We start from the raw sequence: 23,014 nt of genomic DNA on the forward strand, positions 1-23,014 counted from the left end.
CATAGCCTTTAAAGGAATGCAGAGAAATGACCAGGGCTTCTGACTTAATGTCCAATCCTCACCTTCTCATGGTGCACCCTGTTGGGTATCTACTTGGATACCAAACGAACGAGGATGGGCTGGCAATTTAGGATTTAGCTGACCAAATTGTATTCTTATTGGCTTAAACCAATATATAAAATGAAGGTACAACATGGCAAAATTTCATGCCGGGTGGGTCGTCGCCGGTTAAACAAGGCTCCTGTTGTTTTCGCCAGGGAACCAGGGCAAACAGCGGAAAGTCAGCTACTGGAACGAATATGAAAGCACATCCCAACTCAACATCACTAGAGTTAAAGATCAGTACTATCAACATAAGAAGACTGAATGACAAAGAAATGGAGCTAGCTGAGGAATTAAATAATTACCAGATCGACATACTAGGGGTGACTGAAACAAAAAAGACAAAAACCTGTGAGATCTTTCTGAGCAATAAATACAAAATGTGATATTAAGTAATGAAAATCAAGGAAAAAGGAGTAGCCATAGTATTCAACACTAGATACGAGGCTAATCTTCTTGAATGGCAGGCAGTCTCGAGTAGAGTGATGTGGACAAATATCAGAATGGGGAATTGACAATGAGACTTATTTGTGCCTATGGTCCCACAGAAGGCTCTACTAAGGTAGAAGTGGAGGAATTTTTTGAGGCTCTAGAGAAAGCTACTGACACAATGAAAAAGGAAAAGTTGGTCCTTGTTGGGGATCTAAAAACCAGAGTAGGAAGTGATTGTCAGAAATACAAAAATATTTTGGAAAAATTTGGAGAAAAGAGCAAAGCTAATAATGGCAAATACCTGTTGGATTTCTGCTCAGGACATGGACTGGTTATTACTAACACCATGTTCCAACATAAAAATGTGCACAAATTCACATGGAGAGAAGAAGCAAGGAATAAGAAAAGTCTCATTGATTATGTTATTGTTGATAGTGATGTTTTCTCACTGGTGCAGGACACCAGAGTGTACAGAGGATTTGAAATTGGAAGTGATCACTATTTAGTCTTGAGCAAGATAAAATTGAATTTCATTTTGAAAAGAATGACATGTAAGAAAGTTTTAAAGTGAATAAAAGTTGAGCAGCTCTCAGATGTGAACTGTAGACTAAAATACACAAAGATTATTGAAGAAAAAATGAAAGAATTTGAGAACAAGAACCAAACCTTGGAGATTCAGTGGCAAACCTTGAAGAAAACCCTGATTGATTCAGCCAGAGAGGCATGTGGTGAGGTTGTCTGCAAGGATAGAAAAATCAGAACTACATGGTGGACACAGGAAGTTAAAGAAGCAGTGAAGGAAAAGAAGAAAGCATATCAAAAGTTCCTATCAAATAAGTCAGCTTGTGCTCTTAGAGAATACAGAGACAAATGTAAGAAAGCTGAACACTGTGTGAAACTAGCTAAACAAAATTCATGGGAGGACTTTGGCAAGAACATAGAAAATAAATATCAAGAAGGTGATAAGATATTCTGGAGGTTGTTGAAGAAGCTTAGGAATGGAGGAAAGAGTGCTGTAAAAGGAGTTAGAGATGATAAAGGTGACGTGAAAACGGGAGAAAAAAATATCCTTGAAGTATGGAGTAATTCGAAAAATTGCTAAATGAAACGGGGTGCTTAAGGGTCAAAGCTGTATAACTGAGAGGAGACCTCCACATAGCCTTAAGGGAATGCAGAGAACCGACCAGGGCTTCTTACCTAATGTCCACTCCTCACCTTCTCGTGGTGCACCCTGTTGGGTATCTACTTGGATACTGAACGGACGAGGATGGGCTGGCAATTTGGGATTTAGCCGACCAAATTGTATTCTTATTGGTTAAACCAAAATATAGAATGGTGGTACAACATGACAAAATTTCATGCCGGCTGGGGCTTCGCCCGGTTAAACACGGCCCCCGTTGTTTTCGCCAGGGAACCAGTGCGAACAGTGAAAAGTCAGCTACTGGAACAAATCTGAAAATAAACCCAAACTCAACATCACCAGAGTTAAAGATCGGTACTATCAACGTAAGAAGCCTGAATGGCAAAGAAATGGAGCTAGCTGAGGAATTAGATAAGTACCAGATCGACATAATAGGGGTGACTGAAACAAAAAACACCGAAACTGGTGAGATCTTTCTGGGCAATAAATACAAAATGTTATATTCAGGCAATGACAATCAAGGAAAAGAAGGAGTAGCCATAGTATTCAACACAAAATACGAGGCTAATCTTCTTGAATGGCAGTCAGTCTCAAGTAGAGTAATGTGGGCAAATATGAGAATGGGGAACTGGACAATGAGACTTATTTGTGCCTATGGATTAGCACAGAAGGTTCTACTAAAGTAGAAGTGGAGGAATTTTTTGAGGCTTTAGAAAAAGCAACTGACACAATGAAAAATGAAAAGTTGGTTCTTGTTGGGGATCTAAATAGCAGAGTAGGAAATGATTGTCAGACATACAAAAATATTTTGGAAAAATTTGGAGAAAAGAGCAAAGCTAATAATAATGGCAAATATCTGTTGAATTTCTGCTCAGGACATGGACTGGTTATTACTAACACCATGTTCCAACATAAAAATGTGCACAAATTCACATGGAGAGAAGAGGCTAGGAATAAGAAAAGTCTCATTGACTATGTTATTGTTGATAGTGATGTTTTCTCCCTGGTGCAGGACACCAGAGTGTACAGAGGATTTGAAATTGGAAGTGATCACTATTTAGTCTTGAGCAGGATAAAATTGAATTTCATATTAAAAAGAATAACACGTAAGAAAGTTTTAAAGCGAATAAAAGTTGAGCAGCTCTCAGATGTGAGCTGTAGACTAAAATACACAAAGATTATTGAAGAAAAAATGAAAGAATTTGAGAACAGGAATCAAACCTTGGAGATTCAGTGGCAAACTCTAAAGAAAACATTGATTGATTCTGCCAGAGAGGCATGTGGTGAGGTTGTCTGTAAGGTTAAAAAATCAGAACTCCCTGGTGGACACAGGAAGTTAAAGAGGCAGTGAAGGAAAAGAAGAAAGCATACCAAAAGTTCCTGTCAAATAAGTCAGCTTGTGCTCTTAGAGAATATAGAGACAAATGCAAGAATGCTAAACACTGTGTAAAACTAGCTAAACAAAAGTCATGGGAGGACTTTGGCAAGAATATAGAAAATAAATATTCTATATTTATTTTCTATAAATATAGAAAATGGCAAAGAAGGTGGCAAAATATTCTGGAAGTTGTTGAAAAAGCTTAAGGATGGAAGAAAGAGTGCTATAAAAGGATTTAGAGATGATAAAGGTGACATGAAAACGGAAGAAAAAGATATCCTTGAAGTATGGAGTAATTACTTTGAAAAACTGCTAAATGAAACAAGCAGTGATGACAGCACAGTGGTAAAAAACACTGACCAGGCATGCAGGCAGGAATACATATCCATACTTGAAGTAGAAAAAGCTATCAAAGGCTTGAAATGTGGAAAGGCAGCAGGAGTAGATGATATTCGACCAGAAATGCTGAAGTATGATGGTATAAGAGTCTTACAGTGGCTGCACTGCATAGTTCAGAAAGCCTGGACAGAGGGACGAATTCCCGATGATTGGAGTAGAGCTCTCATAGTACCCATATATAAAAAGGGAAATAAAACTGCATGTGAGAATTACAGAGGTATTTCCCTACTGAGTGTTCCTGGCAAGATATATGCAAGTATACTTGAGAAACGATTGAGAAGAATTGTGGAAGAAAATCTTGGTGAAGAACAAGCTGGATTCAGGCCAAATGGAGGCTGTCAGGATCAGATCTTCACTTTACGACAAATAGTCAAGAAAGCATGGGAATATAACAAAGATCTATATTTAAGTTTTGTCGATCTGGAAAAGGCATATGACAAGGTGCCAAGAGAGAAGCTATTCAATATGCTGCAGTTATATGGTGTCAATGGGGCATTATATCAAGGAATACTTAGTCTTTATTTGAGTTGTAAGTCAGCAGTTAGAATTGAAGGAAGTACAGGAAGATGGTTTAATGTTAAATCTGGTGTGAGACAAGGATGTACATTATCCCCTCTGTTATTCATTATCTATATGGATCACATTATGAAGGAATGTGGTATTAAACCTGATATCAAAATTGGAGATGTTAATGTCAGCTCTTTGCTTTATGCGGATAATGTTATACTTCTAAATAAATCCGCTACAAGTCTGCAAGATTATCTGACTAAATTGAATAGCTGTTGTAATAGATATGGTATGAATGTCAGCAATAAAAAGACAAAGACAATGAAAATAGGCAGAATCATTGAAAATGACAACTGTGTTGTGAATGGAGAACCTGTGGAACAAATAAAACATTTCAGCTACTTTGGCAAAATTTTTACTGAAGATGGTAAATTAAATATAGAAATAGACAACAGAATCAGCAAAGCTGGTATGGTGGGAAGTCAATTGAATAAATTCATATGGAATAAGAGATAAATTAGTCGGAACACTAAATTAGCTGTATACAAGACAGTGTTTAAACCAGTTTTAACTTATGGATCTGAGAGCTGGGTCAGAAGTAAAACACTTGACCAAAGACTAGAGACCACAGATATGAGAGTCCTGAGAAAGATTATAGGCGTGAACAGATGGCATCAATAGCAGTATCATATTAAAAATGAGGATATTAGGAAAGAACTTGACATTGTCAGCATCCAGGAATGCGTTAACAGAGTTAATCTCAGGTGGTATGGTCACTTAAACAGAATGGGCGAGGAAAGATTAGCAAAACAAGTGTTCTCTGCCAGGTTGGCAGCAAAACGACCCAGAGGAAGACCTAGATATAGGTGGATTGATACGGTACAAAGTGCTTTAGATGATAGAAATATAACATCTGATAATGTTGGAGGGTTGACAAGTAACAGACTGATTTGGAGGAAAATTGTAGATAGGAAATTAATAATGAAGTAATTTTTTTCATGTAGTACTATCATATCCTGTACACCCCTTGAGGGTACATGGCAGGAATTTGATGATGATTATGATGCTAAATGAAACAAGCAGTGATAGCACAGTGGCAAAAAAACATACAACAGGCATTCAGTCAGAAATACATATCCATACTTGAAGTAGAAAACGTCATGAAAGGCTTGAAATGTGGAAAGGCAGCAGGAGTAGATGATATTAAACCAGAAATGCTGAAGTATGGTGTTATAAAAATCTTACGGTGGCTGCACCGCATAGTTCAGAAAGTGGATAGAGGGACAAATTCCTGATGAACGGAGTAGAGCTCTAATAGTACCCATATATAAAAAGGAAAATAAAACTGAATGTGAGAATTACAGAAGTATTTCCCTATTGAGTGTTGTGGGCAAGATTTATGCAAGTATACTTGAGAAACGGTTGAGAAGAATTTTGGAAGAAAAGCATGGTGCTGGATTCAGGCCAAATAGAGGCTGTCAGGATCAGATCTTCACTTTATGACAAATAGTTGAAAAAGCATGGGAATGTAACAAAGATCTCTATTTAAGTTTTGTCGATCTGGAAAAGGCATATGACAAGGTGCCGAGATAGAGAAGCTATTCAATACGCTACAGTTATATGGTGTCAATGGGTCATTATATCAAGCAATACTTACTCTTTATTTGAGTTGCAAGTCAGCAGTTAGAATTGAAGGAAGTACAGAAAGATGGTTTAATGTTCAATCTGGTGTGAGACAAGGATATACATTATCCCCTCTGTTATTCATTATCTATATGGATCACATTATGAAGGAAAGTGGTATTAAATATGATATCAGAATTATAGATGTTAATGTCAGCTCTTTGCTTTATGCGGACGATGTTATACTTCTAAATGAATCTGCTACAAGCTTGCAAGATTCTCTGAATAAATGTTGTAATGAATATGGACTGAAGGTCAGTAATACAAAGACAATGAAAATAGGTAGAGTTGTTGAAAATATCAACTGTGTTTTGAACAGAGAACCGGTGGAACAAGTAAAACATTTCAGCTAATTAGGCACTATTTTTAGTGAAGATGGTAAATTGAATATTGAAATAGACAACAGAATCGACAAAGCTGGTATGGTAGGAAGTCAGTTGAAGAAATTCATATGGAATAAGAGAGAAATTAGTCAGAACACTAAGTTAGCTGTATACAAGACAGTGTTCAAACCAGTTTTAACTTATGGATCTGAGAGCTGGATCAGAAGTAAAACACTTTACCAAGGACTAGAGACCGCAGATATGAGAGTCCTGAGAAAGATTAGAGGCATGAATAGATGGCATCAATGACAATATCATATTAAAAACGATGATATTAGTAAACAACTTGACATTGTCAGCATCCAGGAATTTTGTTAGCAAAGCTAATCTCAGGTGGTATGGTCACTTGAACAGAATGGGCGAGGAAAGATTAGCGAAACAAGTGTTCTCTGTCAGGTTGGCTGCAAAACGACCCAGAGGAAGACCAAGATATAAGTGGATTGATATGGTACAAAGTGCCTTAGACGATAGAAATATAAAATCTGATAATGTTGGAGTCTTGACAAGTAACACACTGTTGAAAGTTTATTTTTCACTTGGTTAGACTATAATAAATTTAGTTTAATCCTTTATCCAAGTGTGAGGAAACAAAGTTTGCGCCTGAAGGTATCTTCAGGGACTGGGGTAAGGTAGTGCAACACCGGGCAACTTGTTGCAAAGGTGGAGCAAGCTAACATCACTCCTATCTCAGTATCTCCCATAATGCAAAACACATCTTCTTGCGGATATGTGTAATGTTATGCATTAAGGGAAGGGCCACTACCCAGACTAGCCCAAGTGGAGATACCAGGCAGAAGCATTAACAAGGTCATCTCTACCTATAGGAGTTGCCAAATGGTGTGCCACCTTTTTATTAAATTACTCTGGATTTAGAGAAAGATGTTGAAAGTTTATTTTTCACTTAGTTAGACCATAATAAATTTATTTTAATCCTTTATCCAAGTGTGAGCAAACAAAGTTTGCGCCTGAAAGTATCTTCAGGACTGGGGTTAGGTAGTACAACACCAGGAAACTCTTTGCAAAGGTGAAACTTGCTAACCTCCACTTGGGCCTGGCTCCCACTGTGGCCCTTCCCTTAATGCATAACATTATACATATCTGCAAGGAGATGTGTTTTGCGTTATGGGAGATACTGATATAGGAGTGATGTTAGCTTGCTCCACCTTTGTAACGAGTTTCCCGGTGTTGTACTACCTTACCCCAGTCCTGAAGATACTTTCAGGCGCAAACTTTGTTTGCTCACACTTGGATAAAGGATTAAAGTAAATTTATTGAAGTAACACACTGATTTGGAGGAAAATTGTAGATAGGAAGTTAGTAAATGATGTAAATTTTTCATGTAGTACTATCATATGCTGTAAATCCCTTGAGGGTACATGTCAGGAATGTGATGATGATGATGATATATATATATATATCATTAAAACTAAAAGGTAATGTAATAAAGTGGAAATAATGCAAAGGAGATATTGAAGACATCAGGTTTGTGGAGATGTTGTGGACTGCAGACACTAGCAAATTGGGTTGGTGTGGGAATTGGTATGATAGAGACCTACCAACTTCTGTAAGAATCATTTAGGATACTAGTTAATGGAATTTTTTGTTTATGGAGGGTGGGAACAGGATGAAGGGCATTCATCGAAGATGAGAATGAATGCAGTCAAAAAAAATGAGTGAAAGCTAGTTCTTTTTTTCTTGTAGAGCACTGTGTGATTGGAATGGCTTGTCTTTGAGGTGGCAGGTGGAGATAGTGTGAATAAATTTAAGAAAGGATAACAACTGGTGTAAAGTGATGTATGATGAGTTTTGGCTCCTTAGATGTCTTTGGTAATAATAGGCCAGTTTGTCTATCAAGTGTGCTGGTAAAGGTATAAGAGATAAAATAAAAACTTGAATTGATAAGAATTAGAAAGCAGCATAGTTTCTTAAGGGGGAGGGCTTACTTCATTAACTTGGTTGTCTGTTATAATACGGGAGAAGTATATTAGACGGGGGGGGGGGAGATATACCCAGTAATTTTTCTAGATTTTGCAAAAGCATTTTATAGAATACTTCATAATAGATAACTGTGGAAAGTGGGTATTATGGATGATCAGTTTGATAGCATTACAGAGATTAGGAACTAGCATGTCGTGTATGATGCTGATGCAATATCTTGAAAGGGGAAGATGATAAGCAGGATGATACTGGTCCTCTTTCTAGGATCATTGTTGTTTAATTTATATATCCATGATATAGTTCAGGATTTGAGAAGGAGCATTCAATTTGCTGATGATGCTAAATTATGTAGAGCAATTTCAGAAAGCCCTTATTTGATTTGTTCCAAAAAAATTGAATAGGTTGGTATTGGAGGAGGTTTATTTAAGGAGATGAAGAAGCCAGGGGATCTAGGAGTGTTGTTGGATAAGGAGCTTGAAGTTCAGGATGCATTGAGTTTTATGACTTCATGGAAGCCTAGAAATAATACTAATAATGAATTTGATTTTAACTAAAATTGAGGTGTCTTGACAAGTTTCCTTAATGATTCCAAGTTCAAAATTTCACTTTCATATCCAGTATTTTATCTGTCCATCAATATGATTGATGGACAGATTCTGAAAATCATTTATCAGAAAATGCTTCTGATAAGTGTTTTTTAATGGTGTAGGAATATCTTGCAGTGCAAAATAACAGCAAGGGACTTTAATAGAAATAATATTTCTTCAGTAGTTTATAAGGTTTGGTTATTAAAGTTTAATGGACTTTTATTAATGCTTGAAAGTGGTGGAAAGAGTACCGTAAAAGGAATCAAAGATGACATGAAAACTGGAGATAAGTATATCTTAGATGACTGCAGTGACTGCTTTGAAAGCCTGTTAAATGAAACAAGCAGTGACAGAACCATTCTAGAACATTTTCAAGAGGAATGCAAAGAGGAGTATATATCAATTTGAGATAGAAAAATTCATCAAAAACTTGAAATGTGGAAAGGCAACTTAAGTAGATGATATTTGACCAGAAATGCTTGAGTTGGAGGTCTAAAAAGTTTTGTAGTGACTGCACTGCATAATTCATACGGCCTGGTCAGAAGGTGGAATTCCTGATGATTGGAGTATAGTTCTCACAGTACTCATCTGTAAAAAAGGGAATAAAGCTGAATGTGAGAATTACAGAGGAATTTCTCTGCTAGTTCCAGGTAAGATTTATGCAAACATACTTGTTGAGAAAGATTGTGGAAGAGGAACTTGGAGAAGAACAAGCAGGATTCAGGACAAATAAAGATTAACAAGATCAGATTTTCACGTTACAACAAATAGTTGAGAACTCATGGGAATATGACAAGGATCTGTACTTAAGTTATGTAGATCTGGAGAAGGTATATGGCAAGGCACCCAGAGAAAAGCTATTCAAAACACTACAATTATAAGAGAGCCTGTGTAGCTCAGTGGAAGTGATATTTGCCCTCCATGACACTTAGTTGGCTAGAGAAAGACCCAGGTTCAATGCTAGTCGCCAACCAGAGGAACATTTTCTAAGCCTTTCTTCTACCAGTTCCAGAGTTAGTAGATCTCTGGCATGGGCAAGTGGTTTTTTCCCTCCCAGAAACTGGTTTTTCATCCCGTGAACTCAAGATAATCAGCAGTAGAATCCACACCATCTCAGACAATAAATATATACTTTTAGGATTTGAGACCATGGGATGGCAGCACTTGTCAACCACCTCTCTTCACCAGTTGCCAAGTTTAATTAGTGATAGTCTTGGACCAGCTGTTTCTGATTGGCGACCAGTGGAGATTGAACTTCCCCCTCAGTCTTCAAAAGTTAGTAGGGCTAAACATCCTCAGTTACTCTCTATAAGAGAATTAAAGGAAATGTTACAGATGACAATATTGGAGTGCTGACAAGTAATAGACTAACTTAGAGGAAAATTGTGGATAGGAGATTAATAATAATGCAAACTTACTCTTGTAATATAGTCATAGTAGCCCAAACAACCATCGAGGGTACATATCAGGAAATTGATGATGATAAAGTTTAGTGGGCTAATAAATATTTGCCTTGGAGTGAATGGGACAATAATGTTCATAACCAGGGATGTTGAACATTATTTTGAACTACTTTATTACCAGTTTTTGAGTTGGTCTTATTATTTCCTCTGTCCATAATAACTGTGCTTTGCAGAGCACACATGAGCTCTGCAAAGAGCTCGTGTGTGCAACTAGCAGATGTTACTCCCTCCCTCATTTCATAATTATGATGCTTTTATTCTTCATATCTTATGTGGATATCAGCATATATGTCATAAGAACCATAAAAGTCGATGAGGAAGAGTAGGTTCTAAGCTATAGTATTTTTTGGTAAACTAATAAGCCAGCATTTTATTTCTTATATCAGTAATAATTCTTGTCCGAATTAGGAGAGTAGTAAGAGTATTCAAGTAGTAAGTAAGAGATTAGTATTCAATAGCTGGGTGGATTTGTGATTTATATAAGGTTAACAGCTGTTCAGAGGTTAAGTAACATCTTGAGTGAAAGAGAAATCCTAGTTTCTTTTAGAAGCTGAGGATGCAATGTGTTTATACCAGGAGAGGCTTGATTTTAGAGTGATTCCAAGAAGAAAAATCTTATCTTGTCTGGACATTTGAGTGTTGTCAAAAATGATACTGGACAAAAATGGTTCTATTTTTGTGAGAAATAAGACATAACTGGCTTCTGGCATTGAAATTGATGGGATTATCTGAACCCCATTGGAGGTTGGCTTCAAGATCAGAATTGAGGACAGTAGTTGATGTTCTGTAAGTTGAGGTGAGTTCTATAGAATAAAGTTTATGAAATGAAAGAGAGGAGTGCAATGTGTTGTCATCTGCAAAACTGTGTATTGGGTTGGAGGTCAACTGAAGTAGGTAATCGATATATAGAAGGAAGAGGGTTGGCATGAGAACAGAACCTTGTGGAATCTCCAGCATTAGTTGAATGGTGAGAGGATAAGGAACCATCCGCCATCACACATAGTGTGCATCCAGACAGAAAGCTGGCAATCCAACTGCAGAAGTCCATGGAAGTTTGCTAGTAAGCCTTTGTGCCAGACCTGGTCAGAAGCTTTGGAGATATCACTTGAGATTCATCAAACTTCTTCATGGCATTTGTCCAGAGATAGTGATACCATATCTCTATTAGAGATGCTATGTAATAATAATATCATGTAGACTATTTGAGGGTCTTTATTGGGAAGTTAACGATTATGTAGCATGAAGGAAAAGAGGATTAACTTTGAAGGCAGATAATGCCATATTGCATTTAAATCTAAAATTTTATCCATTTAGATGAGAATCTGGGATCCTAAAAGGTTGGATAAACATAAGTTTCACTGGTCATTTTTATTCTGTAGCCATGGAACTGTGCTATGTTACACATTAGATATTGTCCACTGAAGTACCTTTAATGTGATTTAATCCATATGACCAGGGGTCGGCAACCAGCGGCCTGTGGGATGCATGCGACCGAAACGTGCATTTTTGGCGGCCCATAAAAGGTTGATAATATTACATTTCACGTGGCCCGTATGTTGAATTATTTAAATAATACATTTTATAATATGAATAAATTTAAAATAATTTTATACATATACTTCGTGATATCACTGTGCAACTTGTCGCGAGTCAACCTGTGGGTCATCACAAGTTGGGATAACAAAGGCGACTTCATCTAACGACAACTGAGATTTTGGTGCACTTTTGCAGTCGCATTCCCTGGTCCATATTTTAATATAATTCAATAACATTAACTATTATTTTCAGAGGATATATATATATATATATATAAAAATAATTTCAAAAATGGGTTCAAGAAAACGTAAAATTGTAGAGGAAGGAAGAACATTTAATGATGAATGGAACAGCAAGCACTTCTTTATTGAAAATTGGGATAAGCCCCTTTGTCTTATTTATATAAAAGTTTTTCTGTTATGAAAGAATATAATATCAGACATCATTACACCATGTCGTACTTTATCTTGTAATCTCGTAATTTAAATATTTCTGGGTTTTTAAGATTGATATAATAAAATTGATAACTTACGTATTTTTTTTTTCACTCACTGTTTTCTCTTAATTAAATGCTTGCGGCCCAATTATTAAAAATAAAAGTTGAATATGGCCCAAGAGTCTGAAAAGGTTGCCGACCCCTGCATAAGACTACTGAGCACAATCTCAATAAATGTATATTGTGATTCATTTCATTCTGTAGTTTCTTACAAACAGATGCTAATTTCTTCAGGTTTATGTTATTTTTACTTGAGTGATATTTATGTGTTCTCTAAGTGAATAATTGGATATTTTGTTAAAAATAAAATGTATTAATTATTTAAAGATAGTTTTTATTTTGTTTAAAATACTCCAGAAAATTCAAGAACATGCTCACCAAGAAGCAGTTGATGCAGTTGTGAGATTTGTGAAGGAGTCTCAAATATCTACAGTGGGTATGTTAAAGCAGATTCCTGCAGCAGTTTTAATTATGGGTAAGTACATTATGTAAAGTATTAAATGCGCTCTGATTTCTGTAGAGTATGAGAATATTGATCTTATCATTTTATGTTGTAATATTTTTTGTCCTCTTTACTTGACTAACCAACTTTGTGATTAGTTCTTACTTTTGATTTTGGACCCAGGACTAGAATTGCCCATCATTACTGTTGCTTGTTTACAGTTGTCTAAAAAAAAAATATTCCCTTTTGATGATATACATTTTTAATTTGCTGATGAAGGAAGAACTGTTTTAAATTTTCCTCATAATTAAATGCTTGCGGCCCAATTATTAAAAATAAAAGTTGAATGTGGCCCAAGAGTCTGAAAAAGGTTGCCGACCCCTGCATAAGACTACTGAGCACAATCTCAATAAATGTATATTGAGATTCATTTCATTCTGTAGTTTCTTACAAACAGATGCTAATTTCTTCAGGTTTATGTTATTTTTACTTGAGTGATATTTATGTGTTCTCTAAGTGAATAATTGGATATTTTGTTAAAAATAAAATGTATTAATTATTTAAAGATAGTTTTTATTTTGTTTAAAATACTCCAGAAAATTCAAGAACATGCTCACCAAGAATCTTATCATTTTATGTTGTAATATTTTTTGTCCTCTTTACTTGACTAACCAACTTTGTGATTAGTTCTTACTTTTGATTTTGGACCCAGGACTAGAATTGCCCATCATTACTGTTGCTTGTTTACAGTTGTCTAAAAAAAAACATTCCCTTTTGATGATATACATTTTTAATTTGCTGATGAAGGAAGAACTGTTTTAAATCATCAGTATATGTATACAAATGTTATGCATTACTTTCATTTAGTTAAACAAGCACAAACTTAAATTTTCTCTAATTTTTCATTTATATAGCTGTGCATTGTTTATACGTTAGGTTAACATGTAGCATTAATTTTTAAGAAAGTGAATGTAGTAGAAGATTCACTTCATTGTAATTAGCCTATCCAGAATAAGGATTATTACAGTTTAAGATTCGGATATGCTTAAAATACATAAGTTAAAGGACTTGATTTCACTGAAAGTGTGATATTTACTGCTTTCAAGTAAAGCATCCTGAGAATAATGCATAATAGTGCTTCTTTATCTTGTTCGCACACTTAGACAAGTGGTTATGCACTCTGCAACCATATGCCTGGGAAAGGAGTGTTTTGTGTTTGATTCTCCTTACTGATGTGAGGAGCTAAGGATCTTTCTCAGACATAGCCAAAGTTAGCCGGTCTTGGGTGTAGACTGCAGGTTTTTCTCCCCAGTTTATCTGGGGTTTTTCCTCCCACAAAGCAGGCAAACCGGTCTTCAGAACACAATGCTTCACAGGCAATTACATACTGTTGAGCATGGGGGTAACGACCCCCACCTCATAGTGAGTCATGAAACCCAAAAATGGGAGGTCAAGGCCCTACATGGGGCTGTAGTGCCAAAGAAGAAGACGTGCTTCTGTATCTTATTGTATGACTGATGCAGAAACTAGAAGTATTATGCATGCACAAGTGGAAAGATTACTAGTAAACAGCTGTGAGAGAGAGATGGAAGAATTTTTGGAACAAATTAGCGGAAAGTTATATTAGTAGTCTTTCATAAAAGACTTACGAGTTCTTAGTTATTTTGTTACAGAATTAATTAGAATAACAGGTGTAAGTGAAATTAAAGAAACTTGATATTTATATGAAGTTTTCTATATGGAAGGAGGAACATTTATTATCTGATAAATAGATATTAAATGTTCCATCAGTACAGTAATGATTTAATGGCTGGTTCTGTAAGTTGCTATAGCAATTTGAATAAATGTTTCCTTGGAAATTTTTTAAGAGTTTTAAAAGTTGTGTATTTTGAAAGTTGGAAAAGGGAAGGAAGTTTCAAGTAGAGTTATATGGGGAAACTCCAAAATGGGAAAATGTACAATGAAACTTATTTTTTTTTATTTGTGCCTGTGGTCCCAACAGAAGGTTCTTCTAAGGAAGAAGTAGAGGAATTTTTTGAATCACTGGAGTAGGTGGCTCACATAAAGAAAATGGGAAGATCTAAACAGCAGAGTAGGAAGTGAGTCCCACCAGACATACAGAAATGTTATGGAAAATTTGAAGAAAAGGGGAAGGCTAATAATAATGGTATATGCTGGATTTCTGCTCAGGATATATATATATATATATATATATATGACTAGTCATTACTAACACCATGTTCCAACATAAAGATGTGCACAAGTTTATGCAGAGAGAAAACACAAGAAAAGCCTCATTGACTATGTTATTATTGTTGATAGTAATATCTTCATGTTTGTGTTATATTTGAAGCTTTATTGCTCCTACCATGTTATTCCCAACCTGTATATTTATAGTCATGGAGTAAGATAATAATATTATAATTTTATTTTAGTTAGTTAGAATGTTTCCAATTTGTATCCATGATGGTGCATTTGATATCAAATCATAATGTTGTGTATATTCAAAGAATGAAGTTCAATTCTAAAAATAATAAGATATTTACTGTAAATATATATAACAGATACAAATTATTAGTATGTCACTATATCTAAAGAGATCTGAATTAAGTAAATTAATTGATACTATTCTACAAGGCACATCCAGAAAGTAAGTTCCAGTCAAGAATTAAAAAAAAAAAAAAAAAAAAAGCTGATAGAGAAGAAAAAAATTTTATTATATGCTAAAACATATACTTTATTTTTCCATGTAGTTGCCATTGACTTCCTGACATTTTTGGTATTGTGGCACTAGCTTCTTCATACCATGTCAAAAAAGACTGCCACCAGCGAGTTCAACCACTGAGTCACACTGTTCTTCATTTCCTCATCTTCTTCAAAGCGCTGAGATGGGAGCCAGTGTTTTATATGCAGGAACAAGAGGTAGTCACTGAGTGTGGTCAAAAAGTTCCCATCTAAACTTCTGAATTTGCTGAATTGCTAATCTGAGTTTCTTCAGCACTTCACAGCATGCATTATTATTGTTACTCACCAAAGAAAATCGACAAGCAAGATCCCTTTTCAATCTCAGAAGACAGTGGCCTTCTTTTTTTTTTTTTTTGTCCAATTGTGCCTGTTTGAATTGTTTTGCTTTCAGAGATGATGATGAATGACATCACTGCATTGATTGTTTTTTTGACTCGATGTTTGTGTACGAAATCCACATTTCATCACCAATCATGATAACAGAAAAAAATTCATCTCTTTCATTTTCGTAACACTTAAAAAAACATTTGAGCCGATTCCACTCATTGCTGTTTATACACATTGATCAGCATTTTTGGGAACCATGCAGCACACAATTTCTTATATCTCAGCTTTTCTGTCACAATTTCATGAATGACTGAGTATGAAACTTCTAGGAATTCAAAAGAAAGTTCCATAATTCGGAAACAACGATTCTCGTGATTTTCATGTTCACTCTTTCCACTAAATTGTCTCTCACCTCACGTTGCAGGCCACTGCACTCTTCATCATGAACATTGTTACTCTTTTCTTTAAACAAATGACACCACTGCCTAACCTTACTGCCCCTTATTACCTTATGCCCATAACTATACACAGTTGTCAGTGAATTTCTGCAATACTACTGTTTTTCACCAACAAAAACCATATATCACAATTTCTCGCACCTGCAGGATTTTTTATCACAGCACTCGATATAAATTATTCATAGAAGACAACAAATGATAATGTGGCAAAAGTAAAATGGTCAACAGCTAGCTAATGAGCCACTCTATGCTACAATGTATGGGTGACACCTCTCCCATATCTTATTTGGTGGTAAATTGTGAACGGACCTTACTTTCTGGACATGTGTATATATGTGTGTGTGTGTGTGTGTGTGTGTATGTATATATATATAGTATATATATATATATATATATATATATATCAGTGGCATCGAATGCCCATTTCGGTTGGGTGTGCTGTCATGTGGGTTATGGAACACGTGCTACAAATTTCATGTCAATTTGACCATATGCATGGGCGTGCATCTGCAGAAAATTTTCCGGAGGGGGGGGGGGGGAGGGCAAAGCTTGGAGACAAATAATTACATTGATAAATTTTTATAATTATTGATTTACGTAGACAACTTATACGTTGGTTATGCATTACTAAATCACTTAAGGAATTGACAACGTATATAAGAATAAAAATTAAATTACACTTTAATAAATATTTCCGATATTTCGGCAACGTCACGTTGCCATCTTCAAAAGGAACTTACAAAAAAGGCACGTCCATGTAGGCACTACAACACAGTAACTGAGAATGAAGTGATGACGCTATTGTTCTCCTAAAAGTCCTGATGGTGACCCCCTAGCGGGCTGAGTAGGTGTTTTTGACTGTTGGGCTGAAGGTCTGCTGATGTAAGCCTCACAAATTTGGGGCAGTCTCATACATCCAAATTTGTTGAGGTTTGGAGAGTTTCTTAGGGCTGAGGCTGATTCCATGAATAGTCTTTCGAATTTATATTTGCTATGGTGTATTACTGTAGCTTTCTTCCACCGTATTCTGTGGAGTGTATCCAAAGCATGTTCTGCAAGACCAGAGTGGCTGTACTTGTGAAACTGGATGTAGTCCTTGTGTTCCGAAATTCTGATATTCGCTGTCCTGCCTGTTTGGCCAAAGTAAGACAGTTTACAGCTGCAAGGGATCTGGTATACACCAGGTAAGTTGGTCTTTAGTGGAGCAGATAAGGGATGCCAATTTTCTGTATGGTCTGTAACAGGAGGTCAAGTCATGTTTATTTAAGATTTTGGTAATTTTTTCCGAGGCGCCTCTGATGTAGGGAATGGTGATGGATTTAGAGTGATCGTTGTTGTGAAGGGAGGGGGGGGGGTTGTGGTTTGTTGGTTTCAATATTTTTTGGGGGGGGGTAGCCATTGGTTGATAAAGTGTTGAGGATGTGATTTAGTTCAGTGTTTAGGCCTTGTCGTTAGAACAGATTAGTTTAGCCTTGTTGTATAGTGTTTTCACCACTCCATGTTGTTGTGAGGGGGGGGGGGGGATTGTTGGTGAATGTACCTGCCTGTATGGGTAGGTATTCTATAAACTGAGAAAACCAAGGTTCCATCAGGCTGGCAGGTGTCTAGGAAAAGGGAGGCTGTTGTTTTCCTCTTTTTCCAGAGTGAACTTGATTCTGGGGTGTTGGTTGTTTATGTGTGTTAAGAAGGAGAGGAGTGTATCAGAGTCATGTGCCCAAATAGCGAACACATCATCAACATAGCAAAGCCATGTGGTTGGTTTTTGTGGGGCAGAGGCTAAGGCTTTTTTTTTTTCAAAGGTCTCCATAAAGAAATTGGCCAAGGGTGGGGAGAGTGGTGAACCCATGGCTGTCCCCTCTATTTGTTTGTAGAATTTTCCCTACCAAACGAAATAGCATGAGTTCATTGTGAACTGAAATAGGGCTGAGATATCGGGAGAAAATTTAGCTTGGATTAGCTCTAAAGTTTCCTTGAGTGGAACATTTGTGAATAAAGAGGCGACGTCAAAGCTTACCGTTATGTCAGTATGTTGAAGTGTAAGGTTTCTTATGCTGGCTTTGAAGTGGGCTGAGTTTTTTATGTGTGATGGCGTGTTGCCAGTATAATGTACGAGTGCTTTGGCCAAATGCTTAACTAATTTGTATGTGTGGGAATCAATGCCATCCACTATGGGACGTAATGGCACATTTTCTTTATGTATTTTTGGGATTCCATAAATATGGGGTGGGGGGTATAGAGTTAAACGGTTTTAATCTGTTAGTAACTTCTACAGGCCAAGAAGTGACTTTCTTAAGGAGCCTGTGAAGTTTTCTGATTTGTGAGTTGGTGGGATTGTATTCGATAGGGAGGTAAGTAGCCCAATCTAATAGAAGAGCATTAAGCTTACCTGTGTAGTCCTTTTAGTTAAGTACTACAGTTGCATTTCCCTTATCTGCTTTGGTGATAACTATTTCTTTATTATTCCTCATTTCCTGCAGAGCTTTATATTCTTTGTTGGATATGTTGGTATTTGGTGGTCCTGCTTTGGAGAGGACACAAGCTACATCCAATCGCACATTGTTGGCGATTTGATTCAGAAGGTGGCAGATTCCGCGTTTGATCTGGATCATAATATCCTCGCTAGGTATTTTTCTAGGAGCAATGGCGAAGTTGTGGCCACGTGAGAGCACATTGAGTGTTTGAGGCTTCAGGGTGACTGAAGAAAGGTTGATTACTGTGTTGGTAGGAAGTTTTGGATTGACAGTCGAGTTCTTTTTTAATTTTTTGAATTTTTTAATCTGTCGACCTAGTGTTTTTTCAAATTCTTTGTCTTCTTCAGTACACAAGACGTCATGTAAAATTGACCAAAGCTCGTGATTTAAAGTGCACAAAAGCTCTTCTTCAAGAGCACGATTTGTTCCCAAAGCAAAGCATAGCTGGCGTGGTTATAGATACGAATAGCTTTTTGTGAAACAAAAAAGTATTTGAATTTTACGCAATTTGAGATTACCTGATTATTCTGGCAGCATTTTAGAAAAGTTAGATGATTTAATTGTCTAGATAACGTCAACTTCATTTTACCATATTGGTGGGCCTTCTGTGCGATGGCATCTCCGTGGATGATGGTAATTCTCGTAGACAAGCTTATACATTACTAAAGCACTTAAGGAATTGACAACAAAGATAAGAATATAAATTAAATTATACTTTAATAAATATTTCCGATATTTTGGCAACGTCACGTTGCCATCTTCAAAAGGAACTTACTTTACGATTATAATTTATTTAATTTTTACTCAAGCCTGGGGGGGGGAGTTCCCTATTTGCCCTCCTCCATCTGCAGAGACACCCATGACCGTATGAAAGTTTTGAGAGTGCATAGCACATCAGCGCTCATCTTAATTGGTCTAATGCAATTAATTGCAGGATAACTTTGAATACCACTGCGTAGAGTGGAGGAACGATCTGTTTGTTTTAAGATTTATTAGAAAACAGCAACGAAGGAGGATGCTATTGTTGGTTGGTATATTTGAAATACCAACATACATACACAGTTGGTATATTTGAAATACCAACATACACACACACACTAGGGGGGCAGAGCCCCCTAGTGTGTGTGTGTATGTGTATATATATATATATATATATATAAATAAAACTTTTTAATACATACAAATGATTAAATGGCCATTCTAAATTTATCGTGAGATAAATCGGACCATAACACTTACCAAATAGTAAACTACAATCCCACTAAATGCATCAAAAAGCCAGAAGAAACAACCATAAACTCTAATACCTTATTATGTCTGCCAGAATTTATGGCCTGCCAAAATTACACAAAACAAACACACCACTATGTCTGATAGTTGAAGGAATCGACAGCCCTAATTACCACTTAGTCAAGAAATTAGCAGACACACTCAAGGAGTTGGTAGGTCATTCCTCCTCCTGCACAAAAAAATACACAACATTTTATAGACAATAAAAACATCACACTCAACAACCAAGATTTATTACTCAGCTTTGACATAACTGCCCTTTTCACCAATGTCCTGATCAATGATACTATTATTCTCCTACAGAACATATTTTTGCCTGACATCACAGCCTCTTTGCCCACGTACTCCGCTCTGGGTATTTCATGAGGCAAAACAATTTTTATCTACAAAAAGAAGTTATGGGCATGGGCTAACCCCCTCTGATGATGACCTCAATATAGAGGTCAAAACGTCAATTGTTACTTTCCTAATATTAAGTAAAGTAATTATTTTAACACTTTTGTTGTGTTTCCCTAAATTCTTAACCATGTATCTTGCTTACAGTTTTACTCATTTCTCATAAGAAAGATATTTTTGCATTATAATATCTGGAAATCATGCTTCAGACATGTTGCTGTGAAAATTAAAAACAGAATTTGGTATTTGTATAAATAACTGTTAATGCAAATTGAACAACTTGCCTGTATTTTATTTAACATTAATACTTTTACCATTTTGACACTTTTGGCATGTTAAACAAACCACATCATTTTAAGAAAGAATGGAAGATTAATTAATTATAGAGATTAACTGCTGAACACTAATTTAATTTAGTAATTCTGGATGAACAAATATAAAATAAAAGCATATGAACAGTTAATGTGTCAACTTCAATTTTTAATCTGTAAGCAGTGTTGTAATTCATGATAAATGGCCATAGCACATTGACAGAAGTATTATTTGTACAGATGGGAAAATTACCAGAAGTGCTCATAATGAAATTACATGGGAGGTCTGAAAAGTTCTCGGCCTAACAATAAAAAAAGAATTTATAATTTCAAAAATCATTCGTATTTTTCAACGTAATCTCCATTAACACTAATACATTTATTCCAGCGATGCTCCAGCACCATTATCCCATCCCTGTAGTGGTTCTCATTCAGATTTGCAAAATACCCCTCTACAGATGCAATCACCTCTTGATTCGAAGAAAAATGCTGCTCCAGTGAGGAAGAGTTTTAGTTTTGGGAAGAGATAGAAGTCAGAGGGAGCCAAATCTGGGGAATAGGATGGATGTTCCAACAATTCATAGTGCAGATCCCTTAATTTTCCCATTGCCAAAACATCTTTGTGGGCAGATGCATTGTCCTGATGAAAGATGATTTTTTTTCTTCTGCAAACTGGATCTTTTCTCAGGAATTTTTTCGTCTAGTCTGGTTAAAAGTTCGGAATAATATTCCCCTTTTATTGTTTTACCCTTTTCAAGATAATTAATAAACAAAATGCCTTTAGCATCCCAAAACACCGATGCCATGACCTTGTCTTTTTGGTCTTTTTTGGCTTCCACTGTTTTGACTGCTGTTTGGATTCTGGTGTGTACTGGTGAATCCAAGCCTCCTCCATAGTAAGAAATCGACACACAAAATCATTTTTATTCTTGTTAAAATGCTCCAAGCACCATTCAGAGATTTTCATGTGAGTTCGTTTTTGATCTGCGCAGGACCCATCTTGCACAAAGTTTTTTCATATGCAATTCTTCATGCAAAATATATCCTATACGTTCTTTTGAAATGCCTGTAGTCTCAGCAATTTTACACACTTTGACTCACCAGTCATTCAATACCATATTGTGCACTGATCAATGATTTCTGGTGTTGTTACACTTTTTGGACATCTTTCACGTGGATCATCTTCAAGGCAGGTACAGCCGCGTTTAAAACTGGGCAGCCCATTTCTTAATTGTCGAAAACAAAGGAGAAGAGTGCCCATAGACTTTTATGAACTTCGATTCTTTTGGTGTTAAACCTTCTTTTACAAAGAATTTTATAACTGCACTATATTCAATTTTATCCATTTCAAGAGATATAGACAACATTTTGGCTTCCGACAGCTGTATAAAAAAAACAAAATGATAGAATGACTTGCAATTTCACATGGATGCTTATAACAGATGTACCAACTTAGAAAAAAAAAACTTGCCAATAATGTTGCCATTTATGGTCAAGACCTAGAATTTTTCAGACCGCCCACGTATGCTTTTTTAGTTAATTTGTGGACCCCTCCAAAAAAGATTAATTATTAGTTAAATGCTGACAGCCTGTTGTTTTATGAATATTGATTATGGTGATTATATTGTTTATATTTGTATTTTTGGGACTATATGTCATGGTTAGGTGACAGTAAGGAGGGAAGGTATAGAAGATAGTTATACTACATGCGAGTATTCTGTACTTTTCAAATTAGCCATTGTTGTTTAAGCTCAAGCTGAAGCAGCTACAGCTATGAGGAGGGTGTATGTATCATGCCTACCATGCAGTTTCTGAGAGGGGGAACTCCTCTCGCCTCTCAACTAGGCTTGACTCAGTTTCAATTGAAAATATCCTATAAATTTCATTGATAAGAACAGCGTGTCATTCTTCCATCAGTGGTGATGTGGAAATGCATTTCATTTAGCTCTACACTATTAAGATAATTTTATAGAATAACTGCAGTCGAAATTAGTACAAAGAACAAAAAACTATCTATAGAAAATATTTAACAGTGAAAACAAAAATACAAACTGTAAATAATCACTTGTGAGCACTTGTTGATAATACATATCATAATATATTTATTTGTGTGAATCAGTTTAGCTTGAACTTTGTATGATATACATGCACAGCTAGTAAATTTGTGACAGATCATTCTGGTCAACTAGTAAGTCAGTAACCATATATCTCTAAGATTATTATATTATATTATTATACAGGTATCTCTATGCAGTCAAAAGACTCCTCACAGAAGATCCATTTATTCACACATTTGCCATCATTCACACAATATCTGTCATACTTCTTAAACTTTCACTGATGAAGCACCCATAACCACCTCTGGCAACCCATTCACACTCTGCAACCTCCACTGGTGACCCTTTGTTCTCTTCCTTCATGTCACGCTTATGCTAAATTACAATATTTAAAAATAAATAAATCAGTTGGGCAGTTATAATAAGGGGGAAAAATTAAAATTACATTATGATACCTGAAAAAAGTAAAGTA

At 36.0% G+C, this 23,014-nt stretch overlaps 1 protein-coding gene across 1 annotated transcript in view; it reads left to right on the top strand.

Moving 5' to 3' along the window:
* The window catches only part of Orc3 (origin recognition complex subunit 3), a 283,514-nt gene that overhangs the window by 38,290 nt on the left and 222,210 nt on the right, over positions 1-23,014 (top strand). The window contains exon 4 of the mRNA XM_090412057.1: positions 12,403-12,520. Coding sequence (XP_090268183.1) covers positions 12,403-12,520 — 118 coding nt within the window. The remainder of the gene's footprint in view (positions 1-12,402; positions 12,521-23,014) is intronic.

Source organism: Typopeltis vanoorti, chromosome 22 (genome assembly GCF_054136105.1).
Source record: "Typopeltis vanoorti isolate ZY-2024b chromosome 22, IOZ_Tvanoo_1.0, whole genome shotgun sequence".
NCBI lineage: Eukaryota > Metazoa > Arthropoda > Arachnida > Uropygi > Thelyphonidae > Typopeltis > Typopeltis vanoorti.